Below are 17,078 nucleotides of genomic sequence, written 5' to 3' on the forward strand. Positions count from 1 at the left end.
TTTCAAGGCAAGTTGAATAAGTACAAGTTCCATCTACTTCTATCATTACCGCTAACAATAACACAGCCTGTTGCCATACCGCTATGGTGTGGCAGGGATCCTGACGAGCAACGTGATGATCGCTGGACTGCTTTATTTGGCATATCTGGTGGTGGTCTCGTGTCTTGTACTACGCAAGCTTAGATCGGACGCTGACAGCCGAAAAGTGCAATGCCGCATTGTTTCCTTCAATTGCGCATACATTGTGGCCTCTGGCGTAACTTTCTATACTAATGTAAGATTCATTCATTTATGGGCGCCGGAAGGAACAACAGTACACAATTGAACACAGTTGGTTGCGGTCTACTACGGCGTAGGTGACTTTGTCGCCCTGGAGCCAGGTTTGTCTCCACAATATACAAGTTTCTTGCGAGCCTCACCCATTGCTGTTCTATAGCCGTATTCTTCGCCGCCAATCGGATCTTTGAGCTTAACCTGGGAACAATTGTCGCAATCATTGCGCTTCTGTCCATGTGGGGTGTTGGATACCATGAGCAAAGTAAGGATTTTTCATCAATAAGTCTTCGACACAGATTAGTACTTTCTGAATTTAGGTCAAATGGATGAGAGCGGAAAGAATGTGTCTTCAATGTCCTCCGTGGCTCTGTCCACTCATGAAGAGTCGCGCAGGGCACTGGAAGAGGCACTCCATGAAATGCGCACTGGCGTGTACAGGGAGTAATCTTGTGCACCAAAACACGTTTTCGGCTTTTGCCCCAACTTTACACAAATGTTCTAAGACACTATGCGAAAATATCAATTCCGATGGTGTACAATTCTTGGAAAACTTAGACCGCTCCCAAAAGTTTGAGACTGCTTACATGAGTAACTAAGATAGTTGTGTAGCTCTGGGACAAAAGAATGCCTGATAGTGCGATAACTATGTGAACAATATGTGGTCGCATTAGGCTATGGTTTTATGTCCGTGCAGGCCTTTCATGCAGTCTAATGAAACACATGTCACACGGTGGTACAGTTAGAGGGGGGGTCACTTCACAATCCCTCGTTGCATTTGCCTTGAATAAAGTTTATATAGTCATTTTCACCATAATACTCTGCAATACATTTCGTTTGAAGTGAAACGTCGAAGTAACATCATGCGCTGGCATTCCTCGTGCGCTTTCTCAACAGCTGCATGCAATGATCGTTTCACCATGTTCACAAGCTTTCTCGGGTTCTTCATATAAGATACTCTTTCTATTCATTATTTTTGTTGGAAAAGGAGAGTAACTCATCTTGTCTGTACGTTTTGAGGTAGGATCAGCAAGCGGCTTCATTCATGAAAGGATTTACAGGTGAAGGGCAAGAAAACGCCTGTGGAGGGCCTAATGCGTTTCCTGTACCTATTTGGAATACAAGTGACTCGGTCTTCGGCCTAAAATGAGTTGGCCTTTTACCATCTTGCCAAGCATACGTTAACAATGTTGCTTCGGCGTCGTTCAGTGCGTGCAGGCGCTGTACAGCAACTGGCGTCCGCCGAAAAGAGCATATTTAACCACGATGTATTTTGAGACTTTCCAAGCCGTTTGCCTGCTGTAGAGGAGACAGCATTAGGGCACACCTCAACGAAATGGAGCGGCTGCTCTCCAGCTCAATATGTTCTTTGGCTTACGGGTCTCTTGCCGAAGGACGAGCTACAGTGGATACTCATCTACTTGCACTGTGCCGACCGCACTACAAACCACCGAGTGCAATTTTCCCCGTGGCAAGTTATGGGTTGCCATTTCCGCAATCTTCTTCTAGTTCTCGCTGCCGGGAAGTCTGCGACATCTTATTTGCGCCGTACAGTCCGTCGCTGGCGTTGGTGTGCACGTCTGGAAATGATCTTCTTACATTCGACATGAATTGCGGCTCTTTCATCTCAGAAATTCAGTTGAGTCCGGGGAGTGGTGCAAATGCAAATAATGGCCACCGCCGTTCCTGTACCCATATAAACCGAGACCCAGGCGCCCCTCTCATCTTTTCCGGCGCTCCAAATGGCGATGTAATGGTGTTTGACGCGCGTACTTCAGGCATCACTGCAAAGCTCCTTGGGCAGAAGTTCTGTCCGACTCTCCGTCTCCCGTCTGCACATGACGGCGCTGTGTGTGGGATTGGTACAGGAATAGCGCTCCATCCGCAGCTTTTCCTCACTGGAGGCCGGGAAGACCGGTGGCTCCGCCTTTTTGACCTCCGATTTCCGTTTCATTATAGTTCTGCAGGTTCCAGCAACGGAAATCCCGTCGCGTATCCGCTGGAAGCAAGGAGGTTGGGACCAAGCGAAGACCATGGTGCTGGGTGGCGGACCTGCTTCATGGCATTTGATGTGTCTCCAGATGGATCGTTGCTAGCAGGTTCTGTTGCTCGTCATCGTACTGCTGAGCCCACAAGCATGGATCGGAAGCCGCAAGGAACCGATGGCGAAACAGTGCTCCTCAGCCTATCGGATGGATTACGCACTGTCAAAACCATTGCATCCGCTGATGCTTGCGCAGCAGACTACGTTCAGTTTTCGCCTAACGCCAAGTATATTCTGCAGACGGGCGGCGTTGGAGGAACATTCTGCAAAATGTGCTGGCACTGCGATTGCCGCTGCTCCTGTGTGTCGAAGCGCCGCGAAGAACAGTTGGACAAGCAGGCAAATGGCACTACCGAAAGCCATTATAGTATGTCTAACATCCGGGGTTGGGAAAAAACGGTAGTATCTAGCTCACGAAGTACTGTTGAGCTGGAGAGTTCACCGCAGGAGACTGGGATTTCCTCTGACTATTCACGCGCTCAGTATCGGTGCATGTATCATCGAGCACAACTAGTAAATCTTGTCCAGTCCAATAGAACTATCAACCTCAAAAGTCCCGCGGATGGTGCCGTTGCCTTCACCGATTCGTTTTGCTTGTCTCACTCATTCAAAGGGCTTCAGCAGCACGCTGCCCAGTTGGACTGGTCGAGGTATGAAGGACTGGCAAAGGACCTCACTCGACCAGTGATATCGGCTGCGGCAGGCAATGGCGGTTTCCTTCGTATTCTGCACTTCACACTGCAGGGCCCGACGAGCAGGCATGCTCACAAGTGCAGGCAAAGGTTTTGGAAGTATCTGGCCAAGATCCAGAGTTCAGCAACCACTCCTACTGGACATACTAGTTCTGGTTTTAAGGCTATGCACCGAGAAGTGAAGTGTGGTAAGGTGCGACCAGTTATGCGACCAACAAATGGAAGAGATGAGGACGGCGCCCATAGCGGCGGTGACATGCCGCTCCGCGTGGCTGGTGCTGGTTCCCATGACTCCGTACGAACGACCCCACAGATAGAAGAAGCAGCTGTTGACAAATCAAGCGCAGTTACCAAGCCGTTGCTATTTCCTCTTCTCCACCCACAGCTGTCACAATTCATCTCGAGCTGTGGGCCACTACACCCTGCATTCGTCCGAGCAGAAGCAGCAACGTTCCCTTTTAAGTGCAGGCTATGGGGAGGCCTCGTCGTCGGATATGGTGGCTCTACAGCGGATGGCTGTGGGCGTGCCCGGATCTATGACGGCCTAAAATTGTGGGACTCCACGACAGGCGTCGTACTAAGCTGGACAGAAGGCGACTTGGTAAGTGCAGACATGTTCGCATGCATTTCTGCCGTTGCTGCTGTCGCAGTAGGCGAACTGCAGTTTTCAAGTGAATGTGACGATGCGTAGGCAGGCTGGCAAACAGCGTGTTCAGGAATCCAGATCACCCCGGTGTATCGAATGGCAGAAAATTGAATAGCAAGATGCCTGTTCGTATTGAAACTTGGCTTAACAAAAGGGTATGGTGTCGGTTTTCAGGCACAAGAAGACAATTTGACTTGTATAGCACCTATTCCAGACACCAGCAGCTGCCTCCTGGCCACCGGAGGGTATCTCCCTGTTGGTGCTAGGAACTGCCAGAGTTCTTCCCCATCATCGGGACTCACGTTTTGGTCCCTGCGTCGCCGGGATGATCTCATCATGTCTGCCCTCGAGGGGTGTCTTTCCCTTGAGGTAGAGTCAGAAGACTCCGAAGCCTCCAGTCACTGACTGACAGGTCAAAGCAACGACCCTAGCCGGCGCCACAGAAAAATGTCCGCGATGTTTCAGTGTTTGCTGAAGCCGCTGGCGAACGCTAAGATTGGAGACACGCAGCGAGCAGCATAGATATGCAACTCGAACTTGACAGCACAGTGCACACAAGTTGTTTTCTCCAGCATAATTCTACCTTTCCACATTGTGTATATGCACATGCGGAACACCTGCGCCGACGAACTCAGGAAGAAGGCGTCTTTGGCGAAAATCATTAGGCTTCACATATCCGCAGGGCAACAGAAGTAGAGTAGGCACAAAGTGCTACAGCCACGCTAGTCGTCAATTACCCGTTTCCGCCTGCTAACGGGTCGGCGTTTAGCAGCACCACGTACAGCCCTGGCTCTGGGCTTCGCTTCTTTTGAAGTAGCATCAGCAGGTCCTGCTTTTGAAGCAGGAGGCTCTGATGCTGCTTCTGCAGGCGCGAACAGATCCACTGTATCTGATACACCTAGGGAAGCATTAGCTGCGGAGCTGCTGTTGTGCTGCTCGTCGTCCTCGTTCTCCTTCCTTACTGTCAGTTGACTGTTAGTCAGCGAGCCGACTGTCTCGCTTGCTTCTAGCTGCACTTGATGCTGCTGAGCACTCAACTGCCTTGCCTCATCTTCCAACTCTTCGTGCTGCAGCTGAAGCGCTTGGAATTCAGCTGCGGCAGGAGCAACTGCTTCCTCTGGGTCAGCCTGCGCATCGACAGCCATCGGGGCTGCTGCTTCTCTTGCAGGTTCAGGCGCCGGTGGGAGTGGCTGCTGCTGCACTAGCGCGAGATCAATCAAATGCAGCATCGCTGCGGCGTCTTCTTCTGTGAATCTGCACGCCGCAAGTCAGACGGGCAGGGCCGCAGCCGGTCGGCACCAGCTATCCTGCAGTGCTTCTCTTGAACTACGGGTGCAAGTGCGGCTAAAAGCAGCTAAAATTAATAATTTTGGGACTTCTGCACACACAAAGTACCCATGCAGCGGTACTTGCAAGCGCTAACCTGTTTGAGCAGTCGTCCAGGTACGTGTAGATTTCGACGGGCTTGAAGGCCCCCAAGTTCATTATGGTTAGCAACTCTAGATCAGTGAGGCCGAAACGATGCACTAAGGCGTCAAGGCACTCGCGACAATGCTTGCTGATGAGGGATAAATTTCCCCCCTGGCGGACGCCGGCAATTCCACTTGTTCTTCTGTTTCCCGTTTGGCCCGGAGGGCTTCGCTTCGTTGGGGCCTTTGTGTTGTTGTGCATGCGGGTTCGATCTTGAGAACTGCGCGGATCAGGCGGCACCCGCGCGAGGTGAAGGTAAGGACACGTCTTGCGAATATAATCCTGTACCATATGGTTGAAAGTGTGCTGGTAAAGCAGCTCCTTCACGTGGTCCAGCTTGAGACGCTCAACAGTCGGCTCGCCCTGCTCATTGGCGCCGCTTTGGCGGCCGTTACTGTTCCGAGAGTCCCCCATGGAGTCTGCAGCTGGTGCGGCGCTGCCTGGACTGGCAGAACTTGGCTTGCTCGCATGACGCAATAAGCTCTCGACGGATGGAAGCAATTGTTGCTGTTGGACTAGAAGCAGCATTACTTCCATATTAGTTATCACATCGCATCGTTCTTCCAGTACTTTCATTTTGCAGGCACAAAGGAAGAAATGAAGTCGCTTTCAGAACACTAGCTGTACTCACTACTCTTCGCGTGATCGGCACTGGGGGCTCCGCTAAGTCTTCATGAGCGTATACACTTCTTCAGCCTTGCTGCATATGAATGTGGGCTAAGTAGAAGTGAGCGCATTCGATGCGCATTCTGCCTTGCCATTGAAGCAAAAACCTTGAACGGGCTCTTAGATACCGTCCCCACGTCAACTCTGCCGGCCTCCAAAGAGTTATAAAGCGTTTAATTAGGCAAATAGCAGTGAATGATCGCGAACAGGAGCAGATAACCAACGGCGCTCAAGCAGACCCTGGAGCCGCAAGGAGGGTGTGTAAGAAAGTAATAGAGCTCCGGCGCAAGACAGGCCATTACGGAAATTATTCGTAAAATAATATGTGCTGAATGGGCCTGTCACGCGTTCATGAAAGGAAGAAGTGACTTTTGAGTTGTCCATGCATACTTCGCCGCCTGAGTTCCGCATGCTTGCCAGCCCTATGAGCATTGCTGGCATCTTCAACAGGCGAAAGCGAGTTTTGATGAATTGCGGTTGCTAGTTTTATACGATTTAAAACAGATAGACTGGAACTAGTGAGACGTAGTAGCTCCCAACTCTTTCCCGCAAGGGGATTTGGGGCCCTCTTCACAAGACCAAGCGCTAGCTCAGGAGACCGTTGTCGGCCTAGTCTTGGATGCATGTCATGCGTGAGGTGGAACAAATACCTCGTGTCTATAAATGAAGGCTTTTCACGGGATAACTGAGCAGCTCCTGTGGAGTGGTTGATGGTTCGCTCTCAGCCCCAGCAGCGCCCGAGTAGAGAAAAGCATGTGCCTTTTCTTGGCCCGTTTGTTGTTTACTGGAGATCTTCGCATAGCAGTCTACACATGGTCTCAAGATGGAACAAGTGGACTTGTTTCTCACGCACATCCCTCCAGTGACTCGGGTCTGTCTCGTGGCGTCCACCGTGTTGATGGCACTATGCACGCTTGAGATCATCTCTCCGTTCTCTTTATATATGAACTGGCAGCTTGTATTTGCACACGCACAAGTCTGGCGCTTAATTACCTGTTTCCTTTTCTTTGGAACGTTTTCTTTACACTTCTTCTGGAATGTTTATGTCTTAATCTTCTACTGCTCAACCTTGGAGGAGCATCGCCGCAGTGCGACGTTTTTGTGGATGCTTATATGCACTGGGGGCCTTCTTCTGGTACGTCTAAGCAGCAGTTATTTTATACGCGCGTTTGCAGCTGCCGTTGATGGGAAATCCTCTATAATATAAACAGATGTGACAGCCGACCCCATGTCCCCTTCCTAATTTTTTCATCGAAAACAATTTGCTCCTTGTCGCCTTTTTTGACGAACATTGTGTTTTCAGGCATTTTCATACATTTTCGGAGTCAGCTCATACTTCTTCAGCGGCTCGATGATCAACGTCATGACCTACATCTGGGGTCGACGAAATCCGAATACTCGTCTGTCCATTTTTTTTATGCCTGTACAGGCTCCTTACCTTCCATTTTTACTTGCATTGTTATCACTGTTAGTGGGGTGGAACATGGCGGACCATCTTGTTGGCATTGCAGTTGGACACTTCTACTACTTTTTCGAAGACGTCTATCCTCTGTTGCCCACGAGCAAGGGATTCCGCATCTTCCGCACACCTCGAATATTGATGTGGCTCTTGAAGCAGCCGGAAGACTAGACTGGTGCGCCTGCTATACGCGATGTTCGGACTCTCGAAGAGCAGCCGTGAGGCAATTCAGTGGACATTGAGTGATAGCAGTCACCGCAGGATACAATGGACTGCGGCTGGGCCAATTAGTACGTAACCGGACCTCTCAGCTGTCGGTTTAGAAGCTCGTGCTAGACAAATAGGAGTAAAGTTTGCGGTTTAGTAGGACTGAGCTGCACACGCCGTGCAACCACTCTAATGGGCCTTGGAAATTAGTCTAGGCTTCCTGCGAACTGGAAGGCTGCTTCCCGGTATGGTCAATTGTTAGAACTGATGCAAACAGCGGCGGGAGGCTTCTTCTTTTGTTAAGCCAACACAAGATCCGACCATGGTGGCTTCAGCGAGGTATATTCACTTGGTACTGTGGATCCTGCTTTTTCTTTTGCCAAGGGCCTACTGGCGACCAGCATAGCATAAAGTTCTGTCGTTTCTGCGTGGTCAAAAGGTGGCACGGATTAGGCGCTCCTGTATTAGTCCTACTGATAGGGGCCGGTACTTTTTCGACTTTTGCACTTATCTGTCCTTGCTCGCTTGAGTCGCTTCTCAAGAAAGAATTGCACCCAGACGCTGGGGTGAAGAGCTTTCCAGCCATTCGGCTTAACGTGCAACGAAGTGGGCAGTCAAGTGTTTACTTTGGGGGATGATACAGAAGTTGCTAGGCGCAAAGGAGTTGTACGAATATCAACAAGCATGAGCTAGTTGGAGAACCGCGCAAGTATATCTAGCAAATGTGACTGCCTTCGGTTGTGGCGAGTAGGGAATTCAGACTTGGAGATAATACACAGTAGTAACAGTCACAAGAGTCCTTGAAGCCTGCCCGGGATGTACGTAGGTTTAGCTTAAAGCTTGCGAAGGGTGGACGCATTGGTACGCATTCATGCGAAACTGTGGGGGCTCCAAGAGAAACGGGTAGCGGAAAACGGTAGCACAACGAAATAGGCAGGTATCCACTAGCAGGGCGTTGCGACATCCTCCCAGTGTTTGGGGGCTCTCACGTTGCTCATGTAAATGCTGTACAGTTACTTGCTCACGCCCCTTTGTGTATACAGGCACGGCAAAACTAAAAGGCTTTCGAGTTACCGTTAATGTTATTCCTGGTTTTGATTCACCATCTGACGCGAGGTGAAATATCTTCCACCTGCGCTTTCGTGTGCGCAGCAGCAGGAGCGCCATATTGCTGGAACCTGAATTTTGGCTAGTAATTTGAGTTTCACCAAACTTTGCGCTTCAAGCAAATGCTAACTGCAATCTTCTCTCAGCCGTAGGAATCGAAGAGGGCCACCATATGATCCAACTTCTAGCATGAATCCGCATCTAAATAATAGTCAGCGTGTGCAGTTGCATTTCTCTCACTCATTGAAGGCGACCGTATTTCAGTGCCGAGTTCTTTATGCCGCAACCAGTGGCAATTCCGCAGGCTGCGATGGGACGGCTTGCGAAACCGTTTCCTTCAGAAAATAAACCGAATTAGGCTTGTGACGACTAGTGAGTCACACTGCATCTCACTTACTTCACTAGAGGTGAAATTCTTGGAAGTTTTTGATGGGTTCGTTTCAGTGGGCTTGTCCACTGGACCTGCCTCAAGTTCTCAGCTGTGAAGAGATGAGGCGCGCCCTAGTAGACTGGGCTATTTGGAGCAAGAGTACTAGTCCCTTAGTCATGTTCTGGCATTGGATTAGTGAAGAATTCGTTGCTCTGAGCCAAACTGGGGACTGCGCACGACGTGCTCTTGTTCACAGGCAAGCGCCAGGTTTCAAATATCGTCCAAACCGAGTTGTTATTTTAAAGACTGTCCGGAGCAAAATTCCACGCAGAACGTGTCTATTGAAGTACCTAAGATTGATTATTCTTCCTCTCTAATCCTATGATTGCTCTGAGCGAGTGACGGAGCCAGGAGTACACCCTAGCTCGATCTCGTCCGGTACTTCTTGAACTGGCAACTAGAAAAGCATTCCTCATAGTCTTCTTCAGTTCAAATTTTGCCACTTTTATGGTTATGAGGGCGTCCATGGAAGAAGGAGTCAAACGCTCTGGCCGAAGAGGACCTGGCAGGGTGTGCTTAGTGAAATTCCCACCGTTCCAGAAAGACGGTTCGGGTGAACGGAGTCTCATTATGCACGAATTAACCTAAGACACATGTCGTTATTACATCAGCCCATACACACAAGCTTTTAACTGCAAGAAAACTCGCGAAACTAGTCATTTTACAAGCACTTGCGAAAGGCGTGAGTCTTAGTGACCTATCACAGATGACACGCAACTTCTTGAATTCCCCTCACAGAGGCTTCGTTCGAGAACGTGACGACTAGAAAAGTATTTAAAACACATGTAAAAATAGTTGGACCACTTTGCGGGCCACATTTGCTCATCTTTTCCAGCGTTTGCAAGTTGAAGTTGACTATCAGGCCCGTTGCCATACAAGCGTACTATTGTCTGTACTTCGTGAGAGCTTGTTCGTAGGCAGCTGCGTTCTCTGTGTCATTTTATAGTACAATATGTTTTAGTGGACGCACAAATTAATCCAAACCATTGGCTTCATCACCAACTCGAGAAAATGGCCGCGCAGGAAGCCGGCTTCGGTCGGATTTCGGACGACCAAATAGCAGCAGTGATTCGGTATTCTGACGAATGGGCATTTATCGAGTACATGCTCCAAATAAGCACACGAACGTCTCGTGTGAAGCTTCTCCAGGCCTGGCACCTGTCTCCGCCGCAGGTGGTGAACCAGTTTGAGAGACGTACAGCCGTGAGGTCAACATCGTCAGACTAAACTCCTTAGTTTGCGCCAAATAAGCGTGCAAATGGCCATGAATATGACTAAAAATTGCCAGTCTTCATGCATCGAGAAACATGTGAAGAAGCGCCCTCCCTTTGGTCTTTGTGCAGCGACGTCTGGTGGTTTATTCATTCGTGGAAGCTTCACTGCTTGACGAGGAGAACACTATTCAAAATGTCACTAGACGCGGCTTCAAAATTGACTCTCGGGGTATGAAATTTGTGCTCGGGAATTTCAGGTGTGTGGTGTTAGTCTTAACACTGCACAACTCCAGAACCAGAGCATCAAAGTTGTCGCCGTCTGTTGCCTCCTCTTGGCGGATGTGAGGCCACTGAAGCACAGCGAAGGCGACCATACGCTTGTGCATATTTGTTAAGCCTGCAGGGAATTCCTCTTCTTCGCGGCGCATCAGCTCAAGCTATAGATCCATTCACACTCCCATCATGTGGGCAGTAGCTCTATAAGGGGCTACTATTCCACATATTGCATCCTCCACCAGCAGGCAGCAAGCACAGCTGCTTCTGTATCCTGGTCCTCGACAAAAGCTTCCATATGTTCTTTGCCCTGTGGGGTCCTTCTGTTCTCAATATCAGTGATTCTCTGCCCTTTCCAGATGTGTACAAGTGTTTTAATCTCCTTTTGAGCACTGTGCTGCGCAGCTGAGTTGACGACCAGTGCGAAGGAGCAACAAAAACATGAACGCTCGGCTTTTATTGAGGCGGCGAAATCCCAACTTCTCAGTGGAGAACGACGCGTTTATGAGTTTTTTCTGTGCAAAGTTGGTGAGAAACCATCGTAACGAATTCTGCAGCGGCGCAGCTCGCAGCTGCTTCCTTTAAAGGGGCTGCAGGCTACTTGTGAGCCGTTGCATTAATTCGATAGCGAAAGTATCCCATGTAGGCTACTTGCGTCGCCAGCGAAGCAAACTGTATTGGGGATCGCTGTACCGGTGCTCCAAAAGTTCTGTCATGAAAGACTCGATTTTGCTGGGCCTTCAGGAGTAGGTCACTCAGTAGTCATGAAGGATGAAAGGGAAGCGTCAGGAGAACGCACCACGCTTCCTCAGGAGTACGATAGTGCATATCTTGAAGATGGAAACACAGCCCCTACAGAGACACTCACTGTCTTCTTTGACAATCCTGACCAGTACTTGACTAAAGGCTCGTCTAGTATCAGGAGAGGGGAAGCCATTCAGCAGATCAAGAAGGGGCTCTCCATGGCTACAGCAGGAGTGTTGCCTCAACACACAATGCGCCAGGAATATGTTGTCTACGATTCATCACAGGTTAGATCATTGCAAGACCAGCAATGGATACGCAGCCTGGTACTTCGACTTTCGCCCAGACAAGTTTGTTGGTTTCTTATGTGGCAAAAATGTCATGCCGCCGTTTGCTGAAGAACTTCAAAATGTGTCATGCAAATTGCACCTTGCGGCACCTTAGGTATTGCCAGTTTACTTGGTGCTCTTTGAAGTAGATTCTACTGAACCTGAGCTATTTGCCGTACCCCTATGCGAAGCTTGCCAGGACTTCCCTGCTTCAATATGGTGCCCAGCGGACACAGCCAAGTACGAGTGCACAAATTAGGAAAGTTGATAAGATACATGTAGAAATTCGAAAGGCATAGCAAATAGTGTTTTCCCATTACAGTCTGTTTGTGCTGCGCTCGTGCCCTCAGGCTGTGCGAGGCTTGTGACGAACGCTTACACTCCCACAACAAGCTTGTTTCAAGGCACATTAGAGTTCCTCTAAATGAGGTTAGAAGCTCACAGTTTCCGCAGATCGATGCCCTAAGAGCTAGATTGTGTTTTGAAGGGAAGCATTTAGTGCTGCTGCTTTCCTGATTTCGTGAGCGCTCAGATGCCCAAACCAAGTGGACGGTGCAAGCAGCATACAGAAGAAGCCTACGAGTCATTCTGTACAATGTGTCATGCTCCTGTCTGCCGACTGTGTCGACCCAACCACATCCACGCGGACGTAACGGGTGGCTCATCCGCCAACAATTTCGAAGGTGACTTGGGCTTGACAGGACGCCGGTAGGGCTAATGAATGAGACTTCCACTATGGTAGCATGGACCTCCATTGTGGCGGCTGGTCTACAGACTTGAAGATGCCTGCACGCGTGCACGCTTAATGCACGCAGGAACGCCCACATTAATATCGCTGTCACTGGCGTACTCTGGTGTTTTAGAGAGAGCTCGCCAACCCCACCTCATTTTAAATAAGCGCAAGACAGACCTGCAAGAAAGGCTCGAAAGGCTTCAGATTCTGATCGAGTAGGTCTTCCCAGGGTTTTGGGTGGCTGCTCTTGCTTCTTTTGACCTGCGACTGCAAAAGCCGTTGTCGCTGTCTTTGCTCTTTTCTTCAGCGGCGCTCGCTGTAACTATCGATCCGTCGAGCAGAGGTGTTACTCCATCCTGGGAGAATCAATGAATCAGCTCAAGGTGAGCACCCAGAGCTCTCTAACAATCCACCGAAACTATCTGAAAGCCCCGCAGCTAGCTAGATACATCGTGACTTCAATTGTGACTACGTTCCGTGAAAGCAGCTACTTTGCTCTATGCCTCCGCACCAAAAAAAACTATGAATTTCTTAGCTATGTTGTGAGCCGCATATCCCCCCAGTCGTGCACGGAAGATAAAATGGGTGCAGTTCTGTCCCAGCAATTCGAGCTGCAAAGACGGATGGATATGATCGAGTGGAGCGAGCAACTTCTGCGGCTTCTGCGTTCCGTACTCCCCCCAGCCGACTTCTTGGCTGCATGGTGATTCGTGATTGCAACCTGAACCCTGTGGCGACCCACTTGCCAAACTGCATCGAGAGGCTCATAAGCTTAATTTGGCTTGCAGAGACACATTTCAGTAGTGTGTTTTCTTCCATTGTGGAATAATGTGCAGGCTTCGGCAATGCCGCCTAAGAGACGAAGTAGAATCGCTCAGCGGCGACTGGTCAGACCTCTCCCAGATGGTTTTGGTGAGCTTGATACAAGATTACAACGAACTAGCTGGGATAATTAAGACCTCAGGATCACGTCTACAGTAAAGAAATACTACACCAGGTGAATCTCTTTGGTGGTATTTGTGCACCGAATATTCAGCCAAACATGCGTCTGGACGGTACGGTTGAATTTCTTACGGACTCGGCACTGCGACACAGAGAATTGCATCGGATACAAGGTAAAAGAGAATGAAATATATCACATTCCCCCGCTCGACCGGCTCGACCGGCTCAGGGCACCGGTCAAGTTTCCCCGAGGTCAGTGATGGAGCGAAGTCATTAGCCAGCAAGCCAGCAAGGAAGTTCCGTTCTCTCTACGAGGTCTACCGTTTGGGCATAAAGGGTCTGTTGTTCTTGCCTTGGCATATGCTGCTGTCTCCCAGTCACAGGCTCTGCGTAGAAGCAAGTGCCGTTTCCGCAATACACACTTTGTAGCCACTTAAGTGCCTTGCATGCAGTTCCTTCAGTTGCAATGGGGCCCTTACATACGACGCACAACATTACACAGCACTACAAACATCTAAGCTGCGAATGCAGCTATCCAGAGTACGCGTACAAATCCCTTGAAGTGAAGCACACCGCATGATCACTTTACGCGCACTTCCAATGTACATGGCGGAACTCCATTCGCCGTGCAATCCTTTTACCGCGCGCAGCGTGCATAGCAGTAGCATGCTTTAAACGCAGGTATACATGCAACCCATTTGGAAATTTAGCCGTTTGTCCGCCGCAGTATTGCTGGTTTTGCCTTGGTCCGCACGCAGCGTGCATAGCAGTAGCATGCTTTAAACGCAGGTATACATGCAACCCATTTGGAAATTTAGCCGTTTGTCCGCCGCAGTATTGCTGGTTTTGCCTTGGTCTTGCACTATTTGGTTTGCGACGGCATTGGTAGTGACGATTAACTCTTTTAAAGACCATCCTTCCTTCAAAACGCTTTGATCCGTCATCGTCTACACTCGGCTAGCATACATCAGATCGATAGCGCTGTTCGATTTAATGATTTCCTGCACTACAACACGACGCCTTATGGCACGATTGAGCGAAACATCAGCTCTGTATTGAACCCAATTCGGGTGCTAGTAAGATCCCATAGCTCCGTCGCTCCCCTGCGATACCTTGAATACGGGAGAGGCATCTTCTATCTTTGCGCCTATCTGCTGGCCTTACTCATTCCAAAACAAAACAATAAGAATTCAGCCTTGTGCACACAATGAGGCCGCGCTTGGTGGCCTTTGATCTCTGTCGCACTCAGCTCGTACGGCCTGCTTGCACTTGAATTCCATGTGGCACGGAATCAACGAGTGCGTTCAACGGCCTCCTGACGCCCCCTAGCTGCGGAAACAAACACAGGAGGATCCATCAATTCTCGAGTCTAGTGAATAGAATTTCCTGTCTTTGTGTGGGCTGAAGGTTGCTGTGTCTTGCAGACTATTAACGCGACAGCAACCTCGAGAATATGGCCCCGCCACATCCACTTCCCCCTAAGTAGACTGAATTCGGCTCAGTCACGTTATGAAGGGCCTTGCCTCTACTACAAAGATGCTTAGTATTTCACTGTCTCACCAGAGTTGACTCCTTCCAAGGCATCCAACGCGTTATGTGACCCTCCAAGCACAGCTAAAAGATTGCGGCATTCAATGAACCCCTCTGGAGCACGAAACTCACTCAGTCCCTCGCTTCGTGTACCACAGGCTGTAGTTTGTGGTTCATTTCTTTTCACAGCGCGCTCGCCCTGTGCCCCCTCGGCTGCTCCATTTCGCATCTCGTTCGCAGAATGTGAAATTCCCTGGTAATACTGCAGAACAGCTTCTAGCGGTGCAGCATGCCTCTCTCGAAGTCTTCTGAACAGCCTTAGGAAAACGCTGCGGGGAAAAGCTTTCGCTCCCAGCGATTCCTTGTATGGCAGCTGCATCCCCAAGTCCAGAAGCTCGTACCCTGGTGTCTCACGCATAACGCAGCAAGCAACGCAGCTTAGCCATAACTGGACTTATGGCTCCTACGCGCGTGCAGCGTGAACAGCACAGCGGCCGGGATCGTGTTTCCATGCGCAGCCGAATTGCTTTGGTCACCTGATTTACTGAGAAGCAGCCGAGTAGCTGCAAGTTGAGCAGTGCCAGCTGAGTCAGCATCCGTGAAAGCGGTGAGACTGGTGTAGACACTGCCTATGGAGACACCAACTTCTCCAGCTACAAGACAAAGGTCCTTATACCTTGAACTTGGCTCCCCTACACGACTAGACGAGCCAAGAGAAGCCAAAACTTCCGACAAATCTGTTGTGGTCGCAGATGCTTCTTCTGCGGAATCAATTGATGCTTCCCACTCCTCCGATGAGATACGCTGCAATGGCATGAGCTTAACTTTTTCTATGTTGCAAAGCGGCACCCAAACCTCAAAACTGTGAAGCTGCACATCTTCAGGACAGTCTTCATTGCAGGGCTTTTCAGGCTCGCAACCGCTACTGCCAGATGATTCGCCAGGAGACCCCTCAGTCACGTCTGCCCTCCTACGTTGTAGTTCCGTGTCACGCAGAGTTCGTCTGTGTAAAGCTCTGAGGCACTTTAATGGTTTTCAAACCGCGCAACACACATACGCTAGCGCTGCGACTGCAGTTCTTGGTACGCAAGCCAGATACAAGGCTTCCCTTTGAGGTGTAGACGTTCACAATTATGATGACAAAGGGATACGCCTCCATACGCCTCCCCTGGCCCCGCAAAGGCAGCATCGAGTGAACGTTCCTCCCGTGCGTCAGAATTTGCAAGTAAGAAAAACGACATCCAGCTCACCTGCCTCACAGGCTTCCAAAGCCAGTTTTCTCCATGACGCCGCACACAACCAGCCAGCACCTGCATCCAGAGTCATTAAGCCAAAGGTACACATAGTGAAAACGAGACGAAGCAGGGAGCGCTCATTTCTGAAAAGTCTATAGGACTCGACTTTTGAACGCAGCAGATCAGCACCTCGTCAAACGCCTTGTCCATAGAGAAAAGAAAATGCCGAGCTTTGCGTCGCAGATTCTTTGAGGCTGGGAGTGCCCCCGTCCCGGACTTCAGCAGAAGGCACATCCGTTCTAGGTGTAACTTAGGCAGCAGCAACGTTGTGCTGGAGTCTGCAAAAGAAAACAAACTACAGGAAAAGCAGGCAAAGAACTGACTGGAGAACCCTCAGTTTGCCAGTCCGTCGTAGTTATAGAGCTTCGCGGTCTGTTTTGCCGTCTCGCATGCCACTGGGATGTCGAGTACTCTACATAATTCCGCCTCCATATCTCTGTCTCAAATTCATGCAATATTGCGTTTGGTTTGTGCGCGGTGAGATTCGACATTCGCGTACCGTGTGAGTGTTGGAAGCACTCTGCTACTGGCAAGAAGCCAGCACGACAGAGCCTGGCATAGGTGCAGGGAGAAGCCTCCTTTGCCCACGCAAATGAGCCTAAGGCATGCAAGAGAAAACGTCTTCTATTGAGCACAAAGTGAACCTGTGGCGTTCCTTCGGATAGAGCTCGGTGAAGCGTTGCGTTGAGCTCGATCTGTGGATAGAGTTAAGAAACAAAGCTAAGCTCTAAAGAGATACTTATACTGCTGCCAACCATTCTGCCTGCTTCCACACAAATGTCTCAGTGAAATATTCAGGTCCTGAGGAAAGACTTGCCTGGGTAACCGCTCTGTGTGATTGCCTCCGCTAGCTGTTCCTCATTAGTGTTTTCTCCAACCATAGGTAGTTGTGACAGATAAGGGTTGCTTCTCAAGACAGCGGCTAGGCGGTTGGCTGACGGAGTGGAGCAACTACAAATGCAGCAATGAGAACACCTACACACGCGATGCTGCCGCTGTCCATTTCGCCCATTCAGAGCGCAGT

General features: G+C 49.8%; 5 protein-coding genes across 5 annotated transcripts; 3 read left to right on the plus strand and 2 right to left on the minus strand.

Annotated features, from left to right (window-relative positions):
* Positions 1 to 1,609: 1,609 nt before the first annotated feature.
* On the plus strand, positions 1,610 to 4,060 carry ENH_00000720 (hypothetical protein, conserved; the record flags this gene model as incomplete). The annotated part of the gene is made up of 2 exons (XM_013578104.1): positions 1,610 to 3,610; positions 3,830 to 4,060. 2 exons carry the CDS (start codon positions 1,610 to 1,612, stop codon positions 4,058 to 4,060), a joined length of 2,232 nt encoding a protein of 743 aa, XP_013433558.1.
* Positions 4,061 to 4,377: 317 nt separating this feature from the next.
* ENH_00000730 (hypothetical protein, conserved) lies at positions 4,378 to 5,701 on the minus strand (the record flags this gene model as incomplete). Its single annotated transcript, XM_013578105.1, has 2 exons — positions 4,378 to 4,909; positions 5,079 to 5,701. 2 exons carry the CDS (start codon positions 5,699 to 5,701, stop codon positions 4,378 to 4,380), a joined length of 1,155 nt encoding a protein of 384 aa, XP_013433559.1.
* Positions 5,702 to 6,614: 913 nt separating this feature from the next.
* Positions 6,615 to 7,421, plus strand: ENH_00000740 (hypothetical protein, conserved; the record flags this gene model as incomplete). Its single annotated transcript, XM_013578106.1, has 2 exons — positions 6,615 to 6,926; positions 7,095 to 7,421. The coding sequence occupies 2 exons, from the start codon at positions 6,615 to 6,617 to the stop codon at positions 7,419 to 7,421; spliced, it is 639 nt and encodes a 212-aa protein (XP_013433560.1).
* A 2,584-nt stretch (positions 7,422 to 10,005) lies between these two features.
* ENH_00000750 (B-box zinc finger family protein, related) lies at positions 10,006 to 12,266 on the plus strand (the record flags this gene model as incomplete). Its single annotated transcript, XM_013578107.1, has 7 exons — positions 10,006 to 10,197; positions 10,338 to 10,437; positions 10,887 to 11,009; positions 11,226 to 11,512; positions 11,670 to 11,794; positions 11,905 to 11,983; positions 12,087 to 12,266. 7 exons carry the CDS (start codon positions 10,006 to 10,008, stop codon positions 12,264 to 12,266), a joined length of 1,086 nt encoding a protein of 361 aa, XP_013433561.1.
* Positions 12,267 to 14,769: 2,503 nt separating this feature from the next.
* ENH_00000760 (hypothetical protein, conserved) lies at positions 14,770 to 16,204 on the minus strand (the record flags this gene model as incomplete). Its single annotated transcript, XM_013578108.1, has 4 exons — positions 14,770 to 15,161; positions 15,296 to 15,782; positions 16,010 to 16,069; positions 16,184 to 16,204. The coding sequence occupies 4 exons, from the start codon at positions 16,202 to 16,204 to the stop codon at positions 14,770 to 14,772; spliced, it is 960 nt and encodes a 319-aa protein (XP_013433562.1).
* Positions 16,205 to 17,078: the final 874 nt, after the last annotated feature.

This window comes from Eimeria necatrix, genomic scaffold (genome assembly GCF_000499385.1).
Source record: "Eimeria necatrix Houghton genomic scaffold, Enh_scaff101, whole genome shotgun sequence".
NCBI classification, from domain to species: Eukaryota; Apicomplexa; class Conoidasida; order Eucoccidiorida; family Eimeriidae; genus Eimeria; species Eimeria necatrix.